Source organism: Pholis gunnellus (genome assembly GCF_910591455.1).
Source record: "Pholis gunnellus genome assembly, chromosome: 2".
NCBI lineage: Eukaryota > Metazoa > Chordata > Actinopteri > Perciformes > Pholidae > Pholis > Pholis gunnellus.
In genome coordinates, this window is record NC_136536.1 from 1,879,185 (window position 1) to 1,896,780 (window position 17,596).

General features: G+C 45.2%; 2 protein-coding genes across 2 annotated transcripts; one reads left to right on the forward strand and one right to left on the reverse strand.

Moving 5' to 3' along the window:
* Window positions 1–303: 303 nt before the first annotated feature.
* On the reverse strand, window positions 304–6,812 carry ddx20 (DEAD (Asp-Glu-Ala-Asp) box polypeptide 20). The gene is made up of 11 exons (XM_079182045.1): window positions 6,616–6,812; window positions 5,579–5,673; window positions 5,055–5,223; window positions 3,671–3,785; window positions 3,382–3,524; window positions 3,080–3,218; window positions 2,927–2,985; window positions 2,518–2,600; window positions 2,317–2,422; window positions 1,747–1,848; window positions 304–1,642 (listed from the first exon to the last, which is right to left on the reverse strand). Exons 1-11 carry the CDS (start codon window positions 6,809–6,811, stop codon window positions 474–476), a joined length of 2,376 nt encoding a protein of 791 aa, XP_079038171.1. The 5' UTR covers window position 6,812; the 3' UTR covers window positions 304–473.
* A 1,533-nt stretch (window positions 6,813–8,345) lies between these two features.
* On the forward strand, window positions 8,346–10,157 carry LOC306707798 (parapinopsin-like; the record flags this gene model as incomplete). Its single annotated transcript, XM_079175411.1, has 5 exons — window positions 8,346–8,664; window positions 9,165–9,255; window positions 9,349–9,586; window positions 9,681–9,923; window positions 10,017–10,157. The coding sequence occupies 5 exons, from the start codon at window positions 8,346–8,348 to the stop codon at window positions 10,155–10,157; spliced, it is 1,032 nt and encodes a 343-aa protein (XP_079031537.1).
* Window positions 10,158–17,596: the final 7,439 nt, after the last annotated feature.

The window sequence follows — 17,596 nt, forward strand, 5'->3', positions numbered from 1 at the left end:
CCCTAAAGCATCCCCTGCTTTATGGTCTGTGTGACTCTAAATGGACCATCATTTACTAAATGAACATCATGCTGTATTGAAGAAGACTTGAAACTAGAGATTGAGACCACAAACTCATGTTTACAATGTTTACTGAGGTAATAAATCAAAAGAGAAGTAGAGTCATTTTCTCATAGACTTCTATACAACCAGAGGAGTCGCCCCCTGGTGGACATTAGAGAGAATGCAGCTTTAACACATTCTATATATAAAAAAACAATATGTTTCGTGAATGTGTGGAGTCATAACAAAAGAAAATCCAAGCTCCATACTGGTCATTTATTTAGAAAAGACACATGGTATGAATTCATTGACCAAAAAAAAGTAAAGAAAAGAAAAAAACACTCAAAAAAAGTGCAATGTGTGAGACCGGAGGTGCAAACCTTCCTTCTTTCCAGACATTCAGACTCATCTTCTCGCTGCTGAGCAGACGGTCAGCGCTTCAGGAGCTCCTCCACGTAGACGGCGTTCATACGATACGCCGCCATCCAGCTCTGGGCGGCGCCGTAGTAGCTCTGGTGACCTCGCTGCTGGAGAGGAGACACGGAGGCGTAGTAGTCGTTCCAGGCTCTGTAGCTGGTTCTCCAGTAAGCTTCAGCGCTCCACTCTTCTTCTTCTTCCTCTTCCTCCTCCTCCTCTTCTTCATCATCATCATCGTCACGTTCGCTTTCCTCCCTTTCCCTCTTCTGCTCTGAACTCTTCTCGCTCTGTCTCTCAGTCTTCTCTTGAATCTTTCTGGATTCGTGTCTGCTGGTCTTCGGCTCGCTCGGTCTGGATTCGCGTCTCTCGGGCGGAGGCGGCGCTCTGCCTCTGGACACGCAGGATGTCTGGCGACACATTTCGGGCGTAGCAGCAGCTCTGGATGTAGCGGCGTCTGCCTTCGGCTTGAACGCGGTGGGTGTTGGTCCGGCTTCGGTCTTGAACGCTCCGCAGTCGCCTCCTCCGGTCCGATTCGTCTCATCGTCGTCGTCGTCCGGTTGTGAGCTCGAAGAACCAGAAACCGACCTCAGAGGCGAAAAGTCAGATTTCCTCCGTCCTCTCTTTAGTTTTAAACGTTCACCTCCGTCAGCGTCGTCGAGCATGAAGGACTCCGTATACCCGCTCTGGTCCCCGTCCCCTCCGCCTCCGCCTCCGAACTCCCTGATGACCTCCACCGACCTCCCCGGCCCCGCCGTGATGAAGCCGTGGAAGTCCCGCTCGGCCTCCTCGAAGGCCACGAACCTCGACCTGCGGCTCTTGAAGGAGCTGAGAGGAGGGATCTTCGGCAGAGCGTCCTGCAGCTCTTTGCGAGTCGCCGCCGCCGCCGCCGGAGGAGGAAGAAGAGGAAGAGGAGGACGACGCTGCTGCTGGAGAGCGTCCTCATCGGGAGACGTTTTTCTGGGTTTCCCTCCGTCGTGCGCTCCCGGTCGGTCTGCATGAACGTTCTTGTCGGGCTTCCTTTGACCGCTGTGCTCCATGGTTTGATCCGCGTCCCGATGCTGCTGCTGCTGCTTCTTCTTCTTCTGCGTCCGGGAGGAGAGCGGAGCTGAAGCGCCCGGAGCGGACGCCTCGGTGCAGACGTCCCAGTCACACGACTCGTCCATCAACCCCGGCTCTATGACGGCTAGAAAAGGACCACAGATCACATTAAAGTAAAGTTCCCCCACGCTCCCGTATGAAACTCCTCCTGTGTGTGTGTGTGTGTGTGTGTGTGTGTGTAGGACTCACATGGCAACGTGGACAAACTCAGGCCGCACTTCTGAGCGATGGCCATCATCTTGTTCTCCTCCTCGCCATGGCAACAGTAGGTCACAGCCAGCCCCTGAGTGCCTGAAAACAAAATGTAATCCTGATGAGAAGCCACTTCAAATAACAGGGAGGGCTGAAGGAGGGGGGGGTGTGTGTGTGTGTGTTCAGGGATCTCTCTCTCACACACACACACACACACACACACACACACACACACACACACACACACACACACACACACACACACACACACACACACACACACACACACACACACACACACACACACGGTTTGCAGATGATTAGGACCCTGTTGACCTTGCTGGGTGGGACACACTCACTAAAATTATGTTTAACGCCGTCGGGAAGCAAATTAAGTTTAATTCTGAGCAACAGATGAAACATAATACGACCACGAGAGAGACGAGACGTCCGACGGCCCTAGGTGTAGGTCAAATAAAATATATTAATAATTACAAAGCCGGAGGAGGAATAATATTCAGAGAAAGCAGGATTAGATATTGAAGAATAAAGCGTTTGTGGACAAACCGAAGCGTCCGGCTCGTCCAATCCGGTGCATGTAGGTCTCCCAGTCCTTCGGCACGTCCAGGTTTATCACCAAGTTCACTTTCTCTGCATCGATACCTCTGGAGGTCTGACAGGAAGGGAAGGAGGAGCAGGATTAAAGAAGCTGCTTAACACACACACACATTAGGTATATGTGTGTGTGTGTGTGTGTGTGTGTCTCACCAGGTCAGTGGAGATCAGCACCCTGCACTGGTACTGCTTCAGTTTGGACATGGCCTCCAGTCTCTGGTCCTGACTCAGACCGCCTGCACACGGTCGCATTAAATCAGATCAAAAACGGACACAAAAGTTACGCTCACGAAAAGTCTTCATCACTTTTTTAATAACGGTTAGCGGTGCTGCTAACGTTACTAGCTCTGCTCCTGTTGGTTTAAACACTGATTGGTTGTTTACAATGAAACCTGATCAGAGACTAGAAACATGTTCTACTGAGTCAGTGAAGCTTTATTTACACTGTGATGGTTAACGTTAAATCTGTGTATGAGGTTCACATGCGCGAAGAACCTTGAGGGGGATCCGTACGGATCGACAGTGGTCCATTACACCTTCGGGTAAAATGTGAAAGTCTCACCTGAGATACAAGCAGCAGGTAGACCTTTGGAGGACAGGATGTCTGCCAGGTGCTGAGCCCTGTGGGAGCAAAGCACACCGATCCTCAAGACACACGTCATCGAACAATACAGATCATCAAGAGAACCTCTGAGGACACGAACCATTAACATACCTTGTGTGGAGGTTGGAGAACACCAGAGCCTGGTTGAATGGGATTTTACTAAAAAGCTCCAACAAGTGCTGCACTTTCTCCTGGAAGATCTTGTGAGGTACAGGATGGGACGGCACCAGCTTGTAGTACTGCTTCAGACCTGCAGGGGGCAACACAAGGACAACATGCAACAGAGATCATTAATTCAAGCTTAACTCTTGTGTTTTTATGGGATGGGGGGAAATCACTCACAGGGTTTTGGTGGTGTGTCTGCACATCACATGTCACTGTATCTGTGAATACACACCTGACTGCGGTCTTACCTTTAAGGCCCATGTCGCTGGGATTGAGTCGGACAAAAGTGGGCTCTCTCATGTAGCGGGTGAGGTACTGGGCAAGGGATTCTGGGTAGGTGGCGGAGAGCGCGAGCATCTGTTTGTTCACCGGCAGAGAGGAGAAGATCCAGCTGAGGAGACAAGCGGAGGAGGTGGGTTCTAATTAATGACATTTCATTCATACAGATTTGTGATGAAAGGCTGGAGTCTGACAACCATATCACATCATATGATTATGGTTGTGATATGGTTAAATATGAGCATCTGTCCATCTCACTTGATCTGCTCCTGGAAGCTGCCCTCCTCCAGCAGCTTGTCTGCCTCGTCCAGAACAAACAGTCTGATGCTGGCGGTGGATAACATGCCCAGCTCGATAAGCTGCTTGATGCGACCTGCGTTGCAGCGTGACAGAGTACAAATAGCAGCATGGCGGGTTACAAGGGTGCAAGGACACCCGCGTTTGTATTAAAACGTTCGGCATGCGACATTCTTCCGGTACGCCCCGTGACCCGGACGGCTGTTTATGTCTTTGACTCGTACAAGCGGAACAGAAATTCTGAAGCACAAGTTTAACCCGGGAAGATTTGACAGCGCACCAGTTGCTGTCAGCTCTAATTTTATCTGTAAATTACACTTTGCCTAATCAAAGCTCTAATTTTATCTGTAAATTACACTTTGCCTAATCAAAGCTCTAATTTTAGAAATGTGTAATTTACACTTTGCCTAATCAAAGCTCTAATTTTAGATAGTGTAATTACACTTTACCTAATAAAGCTCTAATTTTAGATATCTATAATTACACTTTACCTAATAAAGCTCTAATTTTAGATATCTATAGTTACACTTTACCTAATAAAGCTCTAATTTTAGATATCTATAATTACACTTTGCCTAATCAAAGCAATAATTTTATCTGTAAATTACACTTTGCCTAATCAAAGCTCTAATTTTAGAAATGTGTAATTTACACTTTGCCTAATCAAAGCTCTAATTTTAGATATGTGTAATTACACTTTGCCTTATCAAAGCTCTAATTTTAGATATGTGTAATTACACTTTGCCTAATCAAAGCTCTAATTTTAGATATGTGTAATTACACTTTGCCTAATCAAAGCTCTAATTTTAGATATGTGTAATTACACTTTACCTAATAAAGCTCTAATTTTAGATATCTATAATTACACTTTACCTAATAAAGCTCTAATTTTAGATATCTATAATTACACTTTACCTAATAAAGCTCTAATTTTAGATATCTATAATTACACTTTGCCTAATAAAAGCTCTAATTTTAGATATGTGTAATTACACTTTGCCTTATCAAAGCTCTAATTTTAGATATGTGTAATTACACTTTGCCTTGTCAAAGCTCTAATTTTAGATATGTGTAATTACACTTTGCCTTATCAAAGCTCTAATTTTAGATATGTGTAGTTTACACTTTGCCTAATCAAAGCTCTAATTTTAGATATGTGTAATTACACTTTGCCTTATCAAAGCTCTAATTTCAAATAATTACATTTTGGATGAGGCAACTGCTGATTGTGCGGACTTCCCTATTGCACCGTAAAAATGCACCGAACCGTGATATTTGTCACACCCCTGAGCGGTTACACAAACAGTGCCGTGCCTCTCTAATTAACAGTCCTTGGGCCTCTTACCGGGCGAGCCCACCGCCACGTGGCACTTCTTCAGATGGGTTTTGTCCTGACTCACGGGTCGGCCCCCGATGAAAACGTGGCACTCGAGGCCCTCCATGGTGCAGCCGATGGCCATCACCACCGAGTGTATCTGCACCGCTATCTCACGTGTGGGAGCCAGGACGAGAACCTGCAGGAGCAAGAAAAGAGGGGGTCGCTTGAGAACAACGTTAAATGTTAACCACTTACATTTGATTGCAGATTAAGGACGGCTAGATGCCGAGTCATCCACAATCAGTAAGACCCTGCAGCTAATATGATTGCAGTCGGTTCGTCAACGAGAGCAGATGTTCCTTCTGCTATGATAATTGCCTTCTTTCATTTACACTTTTGACACTGAGCTGCTTAAACCCCATCAGAATAAGACCCTAAAAAACCAAAGGGATTACTTCTCATGACCACCTGTTGTTGAGCAGTGGTGAATTTCAAAATAAAAGTTTTGTTTTCCTAAAAAAAGAAGATGCCTGAAGACTGAATCCACTCACCTGAGTTGCAGGATTCTCCAGAACCAGAGAGTCCAGGGCGACGGTGCAGAACACGCACGTCTTCCCCGTGCCGGACTTGGCCTGTACGATCAGGTCTGAAACGACAGATGGTAGATGATGAAGTTACTCTGACTCATAGTGCACGAGTCAGAATAATCACGATTCACAAGAGCGGGCTTCCACGGTTCATTTCACTCGACTGCGTGCGATATCGATTGCTTCGCCGTCTTCAGCGTCAAATCTGCTGCATCAAATAAAGCGCTTAAACTGAAGGACCAATCAGAGGCGTTTACTTCAAGTACACTGTGATTAATGACTCACTAATTCATAGCTGCAGGCAACAGCACTTTTAAAAAAACACAGACAACCTAAAGCTTTGTTTACACTCGCACAAGCTCCGAGTATGTGCGGAGGCCTTCATCCTCCACGCGCTGCATTATTCTCTGAAACACCAGAGGAAGTACCAACAGAATGAACCGTGAGGAAACAAAAGAGTGTAACTCAGAGATCTGCCCATAAACCAGCCTCCATAATGACGAAGAGGGGTTGTAATTATCTGTAAACTCGTATCTCATGTTCATGGACGACTTGTTTCTGTACAGGGTTTGTACAAAGACAATAAAGTAAAGTATTAAATGCATTATAGAGAAACAAAGGTTGAATATCATGTAAACTGTTTCATTTGGCTGCAAAATGTTTACTCAAATGTAGATATTTTCAGACCTCCTGTTTCTGAAGCATCTAAAAGTGAGTTGGCCTATTTTGTATTAATCCCTAAACGTGTAAATAGTGTTTTTATCATTTGTGACAGTGCTGAATTTCAAAATAAAGGTTTTGTTTTCTCCTCTGAATAATAGCTAATGTCTATCACAATGGTGTTCTGAGCGATTTTTTGACCGTTTTAAACAACGTTAAAAGTTTCGTTTTTGACCGCTTTAAACGGCGTAAAAGGCAGCGACGTTTTTTTGTGTAAAAACGGCTCATAAAACGGCCCTTTCGGCTTTCCGTAACGCACCACGCAGTTCCGATGAACCCACCTAGTCCGCAGCGGCCCAGCGGGATCGCCTTGAGCTGGATCGGGGACGGCTTCCGGAAGCCCGCGGAGGACAGTCCGTCCAGCACGGCCTGAGAGAGCAGCAGGGAGCTGAAGTCGATTCCCTCCGATAGAAGCACATCGTCGGTCCGCTTTCGCGTCTCGATGTCGTGGGCTGCTTTCCTCACGGAGGCCGCCATGTTGAACTGGACTTGTTTACCGCTCGCTGATCAAACTCGGCTGCTTTAAAGAGCGTTGGGAGCTGCAGCTGCAGTTTCTGTGGCGCCCTCTGGTGACCGGGAGGGGAACTGCACTGAAAAATACAATAACTCGTGAACCTATGGAGCCAAATCCAGGACAATAGTTTTGATCATTTGAAAAGAAAATATTGAAACTAAAAGTTCAAATTTTGGTCTTGAACTTTGAAAAATAAAACAGTGTATTCAAACTAATAATAAGTGAAGAAAAGGTTGTTTGGGGTTAAATATAATATAACTTACCGAGAAGGTTCAACTAAGAACCCTTTATGTTCCAAGGATTTCATTTAGAACACACCCCATGAGGTTCTACCTGGGTTCCTTGAATATCCCAAGGGTTTCATCTACAACCCACACAAAGGGTTCTACCAAGTCCCCTTCGGGTCTAAAGGATTTCATCTAGAACCCACCACATGGGGCTCTACCTGGAATCCTTTAATATCCCACGGGTTTAATATAGAACCCTTTTATGTTCCAAGGATTCCATCTAGAACCCACCCAGGGGGATTAAACGAAGATCCCTATTCTATCCCAATGGTTTCATCTGGAACCCTAAAGGGCCGGGACGGATGTGGTGCAGCTCATCCAACAACAATCATGGTTCTCAAACACAGTTTTTTTGAGGTGGTGGTTCTGGATTGTAGGCGTTCCCTCTTAACACCTCTGCTTTCAACAAACTAAAGGAACTCTCTCTTCCAACAAAGGGTTCTTAGGATGAAAAAAGTTCTTGACGGAACACTTAACGAAACCTTGAAAAACCTTTTATTAAAAAAAAAAAAGGGTTCTTCAGAAGCAAAAGGTTCTGGGATTACTAAGTGATTTTGATCAACACAGTCAGTCCTGTACACTCCTGCCGTAACTCTCTTTTCTTAAGCTGGCGTTGACCTCTGACCTCTTTAAAAAGGGGCTTGATTGACTGGTATAAAGAGCCTGATGGGTTTGAATCTAAGCACCGTATTGTGTTTGTTCGGCTGACATGTGTCAGCTAATCCAACGTCACCGAGTAATTCAGTGCATATGAAAATGACATTAAGACTCCATAATGCTCCGTGGACGCCTTTAACCAGTAGCGTTTAGCTGTGATCCTCAAACCCATCATTGTGCTGCTGAATCCCTGCTTCATCACTCAGGAGCAGCTGATCATTTCCAATCATGGAAAGTGCAGTCTTAACAGGATATTAGACTGAATTATTGTCCCCACAATCCGGATCCACGGATTTAGTTTTTTCAATAATTACATTTCACAGAGCCTCCCCTCCTGTCGTCGGGCTTATTAAGGAAGGTGTGATCTCTCCTCAGCAGAGCAGCAAACATGCAGCATTAACACAGGAGAGGTGTTCATATTGTTGGATTACCACACTGATTTTTTTTATTGTGTCGTTTTTTTACTAGATTTTGGAGTCTGAGGTTGTAGATAAACCGCCGACTCTTACGTTCTAATACCAGTGAAGCTTCTGATCTACAGTCGAGCAGGAATATGGAGCGCCTCCCTCTGCACGATGGGAACTCCTCGGCCAACCCAGAGCTCTTGTCTCGGACCGGCTACACCGCGCTGGCCGTGATCATGGGCACGTTCTCCGTGGCCGGGATCCTCCTCAACGTCCTGGTGATCGTGGTGACGGTGAGACACAGGCAGCTGAGGCAGCCGCTCAGCTACGCCCTGGTGAACCTGGCCGTGTGTGACCTGGGCTGTGCCGTGTGTGGAGGTCTGCCCACCACGGTCACCAGCGCCATGGGGTACTTCAGCCTGGGACGCGCGGGCTGCGTGTTGGAGGGCTTTGCCGTCTCTTTTTTCGGTGGGTACATGTAGTGTGAACCTGGTTTGGTCTCGTCAGCACTGTGAGGAAAGAGGTGCTCGGGTGACTTACTTGTGAAAGTAGCAATTAGTTGTGTTAAAATACTCATAATCCTGTCAATGTACTTAAAGTCTAAAAGATCTATCGCTGCAGGAGGACTGAGCCTGTGGACCACTGATGGAGATTCATATGGTGTCTATGCTAACATTCCTGTAAGAATGCTGAATTACAATTTGAATGCACATAAAAAATTGGAAATATGTCCACAATTCTGAAAAAAATAGCACGTTAGTATATAAATTGAGACGCAGCCCAAGAACTCCAGAGTGATAAACTAGAAGCACAATCCCTTCATCTAGAGGATTTACACTTTAAATCCAAATATCAGAAGTGAAAGTATTCGTTCGTAAACGTGAATTTGCATGTCATCAATTGTTAAATCACGAGATGTATTTCACAAAAATAATAAAATTCTTTATATATTCCTTCTTTTTTTTCAGGTATAGCGAGTCTGTGTACAATCGGAGTGATTTCGGTCGAACGCTACATCGTGGTGTGCTATCCCATGGGGGCGGTCCTGTTCCAGACCAGGTACAGACGTGACCGTCAGTATCTCATCGCCCAGACTACAAGTCTTTGATTGCTCCTTCCAGGTATGTGACGCTCCGTCTCCGTTGTCCTCAGACACGCTGTAGCAGGAGTGGTGCTGTCCTGGCTCTGGTCCTTCGTGTGGAACACTCCGCCTCTGTTCGGTTGGGGAAGCTACGAGCTGGAGGGCGTCAAGACCTCCTGCGCCCCGAACTGGTACAGCCGGGACGCGGGGAACATGTCGTACATCGTCATGTACTTCTTCCTCTGCTTCGCCGTGCCCTTCTCCATCATCATAGTGTCTTACTCGCAACTCCTGTGGACTCTACGCCGGGTGAGTAACACCGGGGCATGTCTCAAAGATCACAAAGAGCGTTTTGCTCGGACCAGCTTCACGATGAAGTCTCTCTTCCTGTATTGTTCGTCAGGTGACCAAGCTGCAGATATCCGAGACGGGCAGCACACACCGCGTGGAGGCGCAGGTGGCGCGTATGATCGTGGTGATGGTGCTGGCCTTCCTGGTGACCTGGCTGCCATACGCCGTCATGGCCCTCGCGGTCATCATGGACTCCAGTTTATATATCGACCCCGTCGTCGCCACCATACCGGTTTACTTGGCTAAAAGCAGCACCGTCTACAACCCCGTCATCTATATCTTCATGAACAGACAGGTAATCCTCCGTCACGCACCTTTATGTTCTCGACCAGGATCACGGCAGTTCATTAAATAGTTACGTTGGTTTGTTGCCTGTGTGTGTTTCCAGTTTCGGGGATACGCTATTCCCACGGTCCTGTGTGGACGGAACCCGTGGGCGTCAGATCCGCAGACGCCCGAGGACGAGACCACGGTCGCCTCGATAATGAAGAGCCAGAGAGTCTCACCCAAAGGATCTTTAAATGAATAACAATGTACTCACTCCCGACCATTTACTTTCATCCAATAAGGCAACAACCCACTGCACCGGACGACAAGGACGACTTTAAGAATCTAAAGCGACAAAACAGACTGATATTGATGCCACGACTGAGGATGCTGTACAAATGATGTATCATTAAAAAACAACATTAGAGCAGCTGTGAAAAAGAAGAAGGAAACCATTATCGTACAAGACTCATTATGTGTTCAAACTTCAGTCTCTTCCTGCCGAGGCCGTGACAACGTTTTACATATTCTGACAATAAAGACGACCTCTTTGTCTCCGTCTGTCGTGGATTCTGTTGATCGTGTTTCATGTCACCACGAGGAGACGCGTCAAATACAGATTTAAAGCAATTTACACAAACATGCATAAAACAACGTACGTATTTTGGTAAAGTAAATGTGATGCATGTACATTTCTATTCTGTTTATGGATATCATTTAAAACCTCTACAGCACCAGCAAAGACTTGAGTTAAGAGGCTTACATTCAAGGAGAATCTATTGTGATTATCCAACACAAGGTGCTTTTTCATTATTTGCATCAGAAGGAATGTAAACAGCAGCAACAAAGTCATTTTCTGGGCAACATGGCCCACATTTTAACATTTAAAACTTAACATCAGGGAATTAGTGTCCATCAACTTTGACCATGTTTGAGCTCCAAGCATCACCACCAGAGATCTTGTGGTCCACCAATCAGGTGCAGCTTGATCCAGGAGCCAGGTCCCTCTAAAGACGTGGGGACAACAGGCACCGACCTCCCGATCCTGGTGAGACTGTATTGGCCTGGTCTGGTCTCATCCAGTAACTTTTCATAGGAGTTCATACAAACCGTTTTGTAGGATATGTTGCTGTGTTAGCTGAGCTGCCATCGCGGCTATCCCGGATATTATCTCAAGGTCTGCTCTCCAAGAATGAATCCATCCGTCGATGAGTGTATCTTTGTCAAATGCCATAAGTGCTCCACTAATGAAGACGAAAAGACTTCATACTATCGTGTAAGCTACAAGAAAAACACACGGGTATGCTTCCTGAATCCTAGCTTGAATTAAATACCAAATCTACCATCTATACCAGATCTTAAAGGAACAGTATGGAGCATTTAGGTGTATCTATTGGCAGAAATGGTATACACTGTTAATGAAGTATGTTTTGTTTAGTGTATAATCCCCTGAAACATTGCCGTTAGCTTAGAATGAGCAGTTTCTACAGCAGCCCAGAACGGACAAACCTAACAGCGTAGTTCTACACGGGAGAAGTTTCAGTTTGTTGCAATCTGCAACCTCACCACTAGATGGCGCCAGAGCCAGAAACATTTGACGTTTTAAATGTTCTTTTAGCACAAGCTCTGACTACATAAAGACCCCAAAATTGAGTAGCAGACTTTAAATAAGAGTTTGCCAGCAAACTGCCAAATCCCTGTATTGGTGATGACATAATCTATCACACTAGATGTCGACATAGTTTCCAAGGATTTATCACAAGAAAAAAAAAGTAATTACATGGTTTTTATTTGTTTTATTAGGTGTTCACATCCCATTTGCTTCTTAAAAGGTCTGCGCTCAAACACGGTGCACCCCTCGAACACAAACAGACCTCTGTCACCTTTATGGCTTTCATTGATAAAAAATAATCAGTGTGTTATACTCATATACAACGTACTTCACTCCAGCCTTTTGGATCCAGCATGTTAAAACAGCAAGGAGAAAACAACAACCTGTCATCACTTTAGTCTCACAGTTTGATCATTCACAGTCATTTCTCCCTCTCTAAAGAAACACAACCAAACTCATCCCTTCACCTTGGCTTTCTTTATTGATTGCAGAAATATTGCTATGACTTTTATAAAGGAAAAACAAAAAAAAATTAAAAGCCAGAGTGTGAATAGCTGTATCAAACCTGTACACGTTTTATATATACAGAGTGAGGGATCATCTATGTACATGCTACATACTGTCACATACGGAATAAGTAGTCCTTCTGAGGCCTGAGGAACCGGAATCTACACTCACAGGCCGTCTCCTAAGATACAGTACACATTGACGTGGCAACTGATTGGTGTGTGAAACAGTTGTGTGCTTGAACACCTGGTGCTTTGGAGGATTGATTGTTTTCTGGCAGCCGGCAACAATATCAGCAGGAAAAACAACAAGTGTGTCTGAGTGCTTCAAGTCCTGTTAAAGACTCAGCGATGTTAGCGCCCAGGTTTACAGTTACTGCTGTTACGATACAACCTTGAAAGTTGAGTCTGATTGGTCCGACACACACACACACTCTCTGGTCCCGATGCTGGCAGCACATGCTGTTGTTGATGAGTACTGTGTTGTCATTGCCTTCCTCTTATTTAAGAATACAGTCACGGGATCATAGAAATAGAATATGAGCTGAACGGACATTGGAGTGTTTTTTAGTGGTCATTACACAAGTACAAGAGGAAAATAGCCATTGTTGTTCATTGTTGTGGTGACAACACACTCCAGTGGGTCCGTTAAATGGAAGAAGGATCGTTAGACCGCAGCGCTGCTGCTGCTGGCCACCAGCTCGCTGTTCAGCTCTATATCTGTAACCAGTGTAGCATGAAAGCACGGTGGAATTAGCAAGCTAGCTAACTAGCCAGCTGTCCGCTAGTTAGCTAGTCCTTCTTTGATCGTTAAACCCAGCGCTGCCACTGGCCACCAGTCCAATGTTCAGCTCTTTATCTGTAACCAGTGTAGCATGAAAGCATGGTGGGATTAGCAAGCTAGCTAACTAGCCAGCTGTCCGCTAGCCCGTTACAGCGGTCACAATGGCAGCGCGACACATTAAAATGGCCGCCACTCAGACCATCCTGCTACGTGACTTCAATGAGAATGTCCGTTCCACTCTTATTTCATGTCTACGTCCCGACTCATTGCAGGTTAATGGGATGTTTGGTGTAAAAAGAAATGTAATACGGTCATGTTTCATGCACAATTTAAACCTTTTTTCTCCAGCAGCAGCTATTTCACATACCAACTGAGTGTTTAATACACAAACATGCTTAAAGAAGATGACGAGTAAAGACAATGGCGAAGGTTGAACAGCAATATTATGGTCAAATTAACACGAGTGTGAACGACACAGAAGACTGACAGGTTGATGCTAAGAAATGACTCTTCTCCTTCACATACAGTTTTTTTTTTTTTTTAAACCAGCTTTGCAAAAAAAAGGGTTTCAGGGCCACGTTGGACATCGTCGGCTCCACTGCGGAGACAGACGAGACCAGCATGGACCTCACAGCAAAACCACAAAAACAACACTAGCAATAAGTCCTGAGCTCAAGGAATGTGCAACACGTCCCCAGCCAGTCGCCACACTGTTCGGGTGGGAACACAGTAAAGACTGAGAACAGCATCCTGGAATTATCATTGCTTCTTGACAAGTAAAACGTACGATCGTATATATATATATATACAGATTGAAGAAAAAATAAAGTAAAAGTATAAATGCGAGTGGAGTTGGGGCGAGAGAGGTTTCGGGGGTTGTCGGATGGTCTACTCGTGATCTAAAGAGGTAAAAAAAATCAGGTGCAAAGAGGAACGTTTTCAACAGCAACACCTGCACGTCACACAACTGATCAAGAGAACTTCTGAGTCAAAGGCAAAGGAGGGAACGGGGTTACTAAGAGTAATGTGAGGGTCCACTTCCTGTCCCTGCTGTCGACCACTGGGGTCTCCGTGTTTTAATCGTACTGAAGTATATAGTGTCTAAGCTCATTGGTGAAGGTACACTCTTAGAAATATAGGGTTCCAACCTTTTGCTTCAGAAGAACCTTTACTTTTGAGGATTCCGTTCCACAGAGTACATGAACAGTAACCCCTGCTCCCCATTAAGGGAACTTCCCTCGACATCACTTCCTCTCAACCCGGTCAACGTCAACACCCACACGGATACCTGTTCAAATAAAATACTGAATATATGTTGAAGATCTAGAACGTGGCGGTCTCCTCGCTCTCTGAGTTATTAGTTGGACTGGATATCAAACAATACTCAGTAAACAACGACGTCTCCGGAGAACAACACGTCTGTTAGTTTACTTTCAAACCCAATGCAAGGGTTCTTTGTGACACTAAGGGTTCCATTAAAAACCCTTTTCATCTAAAGAACCCTTTGTGGAAGAAAGAGTTCTTCAAGGATTGTTGAAAGCACAGGTGTTAAAAGGGAACTGCACCACGTCAGCCTTAGTTAAAACGTTGGAATATAAAAGGGTCCTATGTAAAAAAAAAAAACCTGGGTAAGTTCTAGATGGAACCCTTGGAATATAAAAAGGTTCTCGGAAGAGCCCTTGAAATATAAAAGAGTTCTCTTTAGATACCCCTGGTTGATTATCGAGGGAACCTTTGGAATATAAAAGGGTATCAGTAGAACCCCTGGGTGGGTTCTTGTTAGCACCCTTAGAATGAGGGAAAAGATCAGGATAGAACCAGAGAATGTTCTGTGTTGGAACCATTACACCGTAGAAGGGTTCTCTGTAGAACCTCCTTTCGGGGGATCTGTGTGGAACCTTACACAGACGGTTCTAGGCATAACCCTTTCCCGGGTGGAACCTTTACAAAAGGTTCTACCATGAACCAAAAAGGGTTCTCCAATGAGGACAAGCCAAAGAACCACATATGGTTCTAGTTAGCACCTTTATTTCTAAGAGTGTAAACACATCCGTCCTCTATGGTGAGTGAGTTGTTGTTTTTTTGGTTTGTTGTTTTTAATTCTTCTTCTACTCTCACATCTGGCAGGTTCTCTACTTCCTGTCTGCTCGAGTGACTGATGAGGTAACGACCGCTCTGACCTCTACGGGACAATAAGGTGCTAAAGTTTATCTCCCTAAACTCCGTTGATCTACACTCTTAACTTTCAAGTGAATCATAAGTGTGTGTTTGTGTATTAAAAAGAGATAGAGAGAGACGAGAGCACGAGAGAAAGAGAGAGTGTGTTGTTGTGTAGATCAATAAAGGGCCGAGAGGTTCAGGGTTCAGGTGCAATATTCAGAAAAAGCAGAGTTCTACAGCTCAGTCTCTTTATGTACAACAGTCCGAACAAAGCTTCAAGAGAAAGTGACAGGTTTGACTTTGTGTCTCACTTCTTCTTCTTCCTCACAGCTCGCTGATGCAGCAAGTTCTGTTCACTAAGTCCTCAGCGCTGCCCTCTGGTGGACAGCAGCGGTCGTAGCAGCAAGGAGAATCCTCAACTCTCCCACTTTTCTTCCAGCATCTCCGCACTTTAATTATTCTGTCTTTAGGGTCTGAGGGTTATTGTCAAGTACAAATGGTTCAACCTAACTTCTGTGGGTTTTGTGTCAATGTTGCTATACGTGTGTGTGTGTGTGTTTCTTCTTCTGTGTGTGTGTGTGTGTGTGTGTGTGTGTGTGTGTGTGTGTCGCTCCTTCAGTGTGTGTGTGGCAGGGTCAGTGAATGTTTGACTGACAGGACGGATCGACGTGTCCATGTCCTCCTCACCTCAGCACCGCCAGCACTAAAACAACACACTCTGCCTCCTGCTCTTCCCCTGGGCGGAGAGAGAGAGAGAGAGAGAGAGAGAGAGAGAGAGAGAGAGAGAGAGAGAGCGAGAGAGAGAGACACACACAGAGAGAGAGAGAGAGAGAGAGAGAGAGAGAGAGAGAGAGAGAGAGAGAGAGAGAGAGAGAGAGAGAGAGAGAGAGAGAGAGAGAGAGACATGTGAATACAGGTTTGGTTTCATTAAGTCAAACCAACAAACACTCACAGATTTCACTTCATGCCAGCAAGACAGAAAACACACTTTATGGCCAAAAGCAACAAACTCTCACATTTGAGAACCTGAAACCATCAAATGTTTCACGTTTTTCTTTTCACAAATGACTCAGATAATTATTAAAAACAGAGTTCATTATGCTAGCTGAACGTAGCAGCAGTTAGCCGGCTGGAGGCCTTTCTGATAGACGGTTGAGCCCATTATGTCAAACTACTGAAAGTCTAATAACAGCTGTTCATCACAACTCCTTTGATCTATGAATCGTGTGGAGGTCTCTAAAGTCGGTACGATTAGATCCTAGAAGGAACCGCGAGGAGAGAAACATTTTGGACAAAATAAATCTGTTCATGATGAATAATATTCTGATGGATGTAAACAGCAGGCGGAACGCTGGCAATGTTATTATTATTTATTATGGTCGTCATTCCCCCTTTGACAACATTAACTCTCCGTTCTGTTTTCCTTTTTGGTTAAAATCATTCTCTATTATTTCATCTTAATTTATATATTTAAAAGCTAAAAGGTAAAGGTTTACTGTTACTCTATTCTTCTGCTTTCAGCCGAGACACGTGGAGAATTAGAGCAGAACCGAGTGTGTTTCTAGAGGTTTGATCAATCGAGGGAACAGAAGAGTCAAACTGTTCTGAAACATCTGGATTTGTGCAAGAAGAACGTAAAACTCTCTGTTGTCTAAAGGATCACACGCAAACAACACAGAGGTATGTGGACAGAAACGTTAGGCTACGCTGTGATCTCATGTTGCTGAAGCTAACATCACACACACACACACACACACACACACACACACACACACACACACACACACACACACACACACACACAGACTTACAGACTGAACACAAAGGCTACATCTCTCTCTGCAGGAACCTGAACAGGACTGCAAATGAAAAGAATCAAAGCACTCGAGCACGTTATTCTTCACGATCACATCTCTGCTCCCTGAAGTGAAGCTCACGCTGAGGTAAAGAGGATTAAGTGAAAGCTGAGACGATGCTTGAGATGTGAGGGAAGGCCGGAGAGGAATTAACCCTCTGAACCCCAAAGCACGCTGGCTGGATTTACAAGCTTTTCTTTTTTTTCAAACAATCGCCAAAACTCCACCGTTTATCTCAGCCAGAAGCTGTGAACACTGTCATAGTCGCCAGATTTCTATCTTTCCGACGGGCCCTGAACACATCACGTGTGACGAACGGTTCTGTCAAGAAGAAACAAACTGAATCTAAGCTTAACATCATATTTGATCAAACACATTTTATTCTACAGAGAGGAGAGGAAAGAGGAGAGGAGAGGAGAGAGGAGAGGAGAGGAGAGGAGAGGAGAGGAGAGGAGAGAGGAGAGGACAGGAGAGAGGAGAGGAGAGGGGAGAGGAGAGGAGAGGAGAGGAGAGGAGAGGAGAGAGGAGAGGAGAGGAGAGGAGAGAGGAGAGGAGAGGAGAGGGGAGAGGAGAGGAGAGGAGAGGAGAGAGGAGAGGAGAGGAGAGGAGAGGAGAGAGAGGAGAGAGAGGAGAGAGGAGAGGAGAGGAGAGGAGAGAGGAGAGGAGAGGGGAGAGGAGAGGAGAGGAGAGGAGAGAGGAGAGAGGAGAGAGGAGAGAGGAGAGGGGAGGAGAGAGGAGAGGCTGAAGCATGTGAATAGTTTAATATTTATAGCACATAAAGCC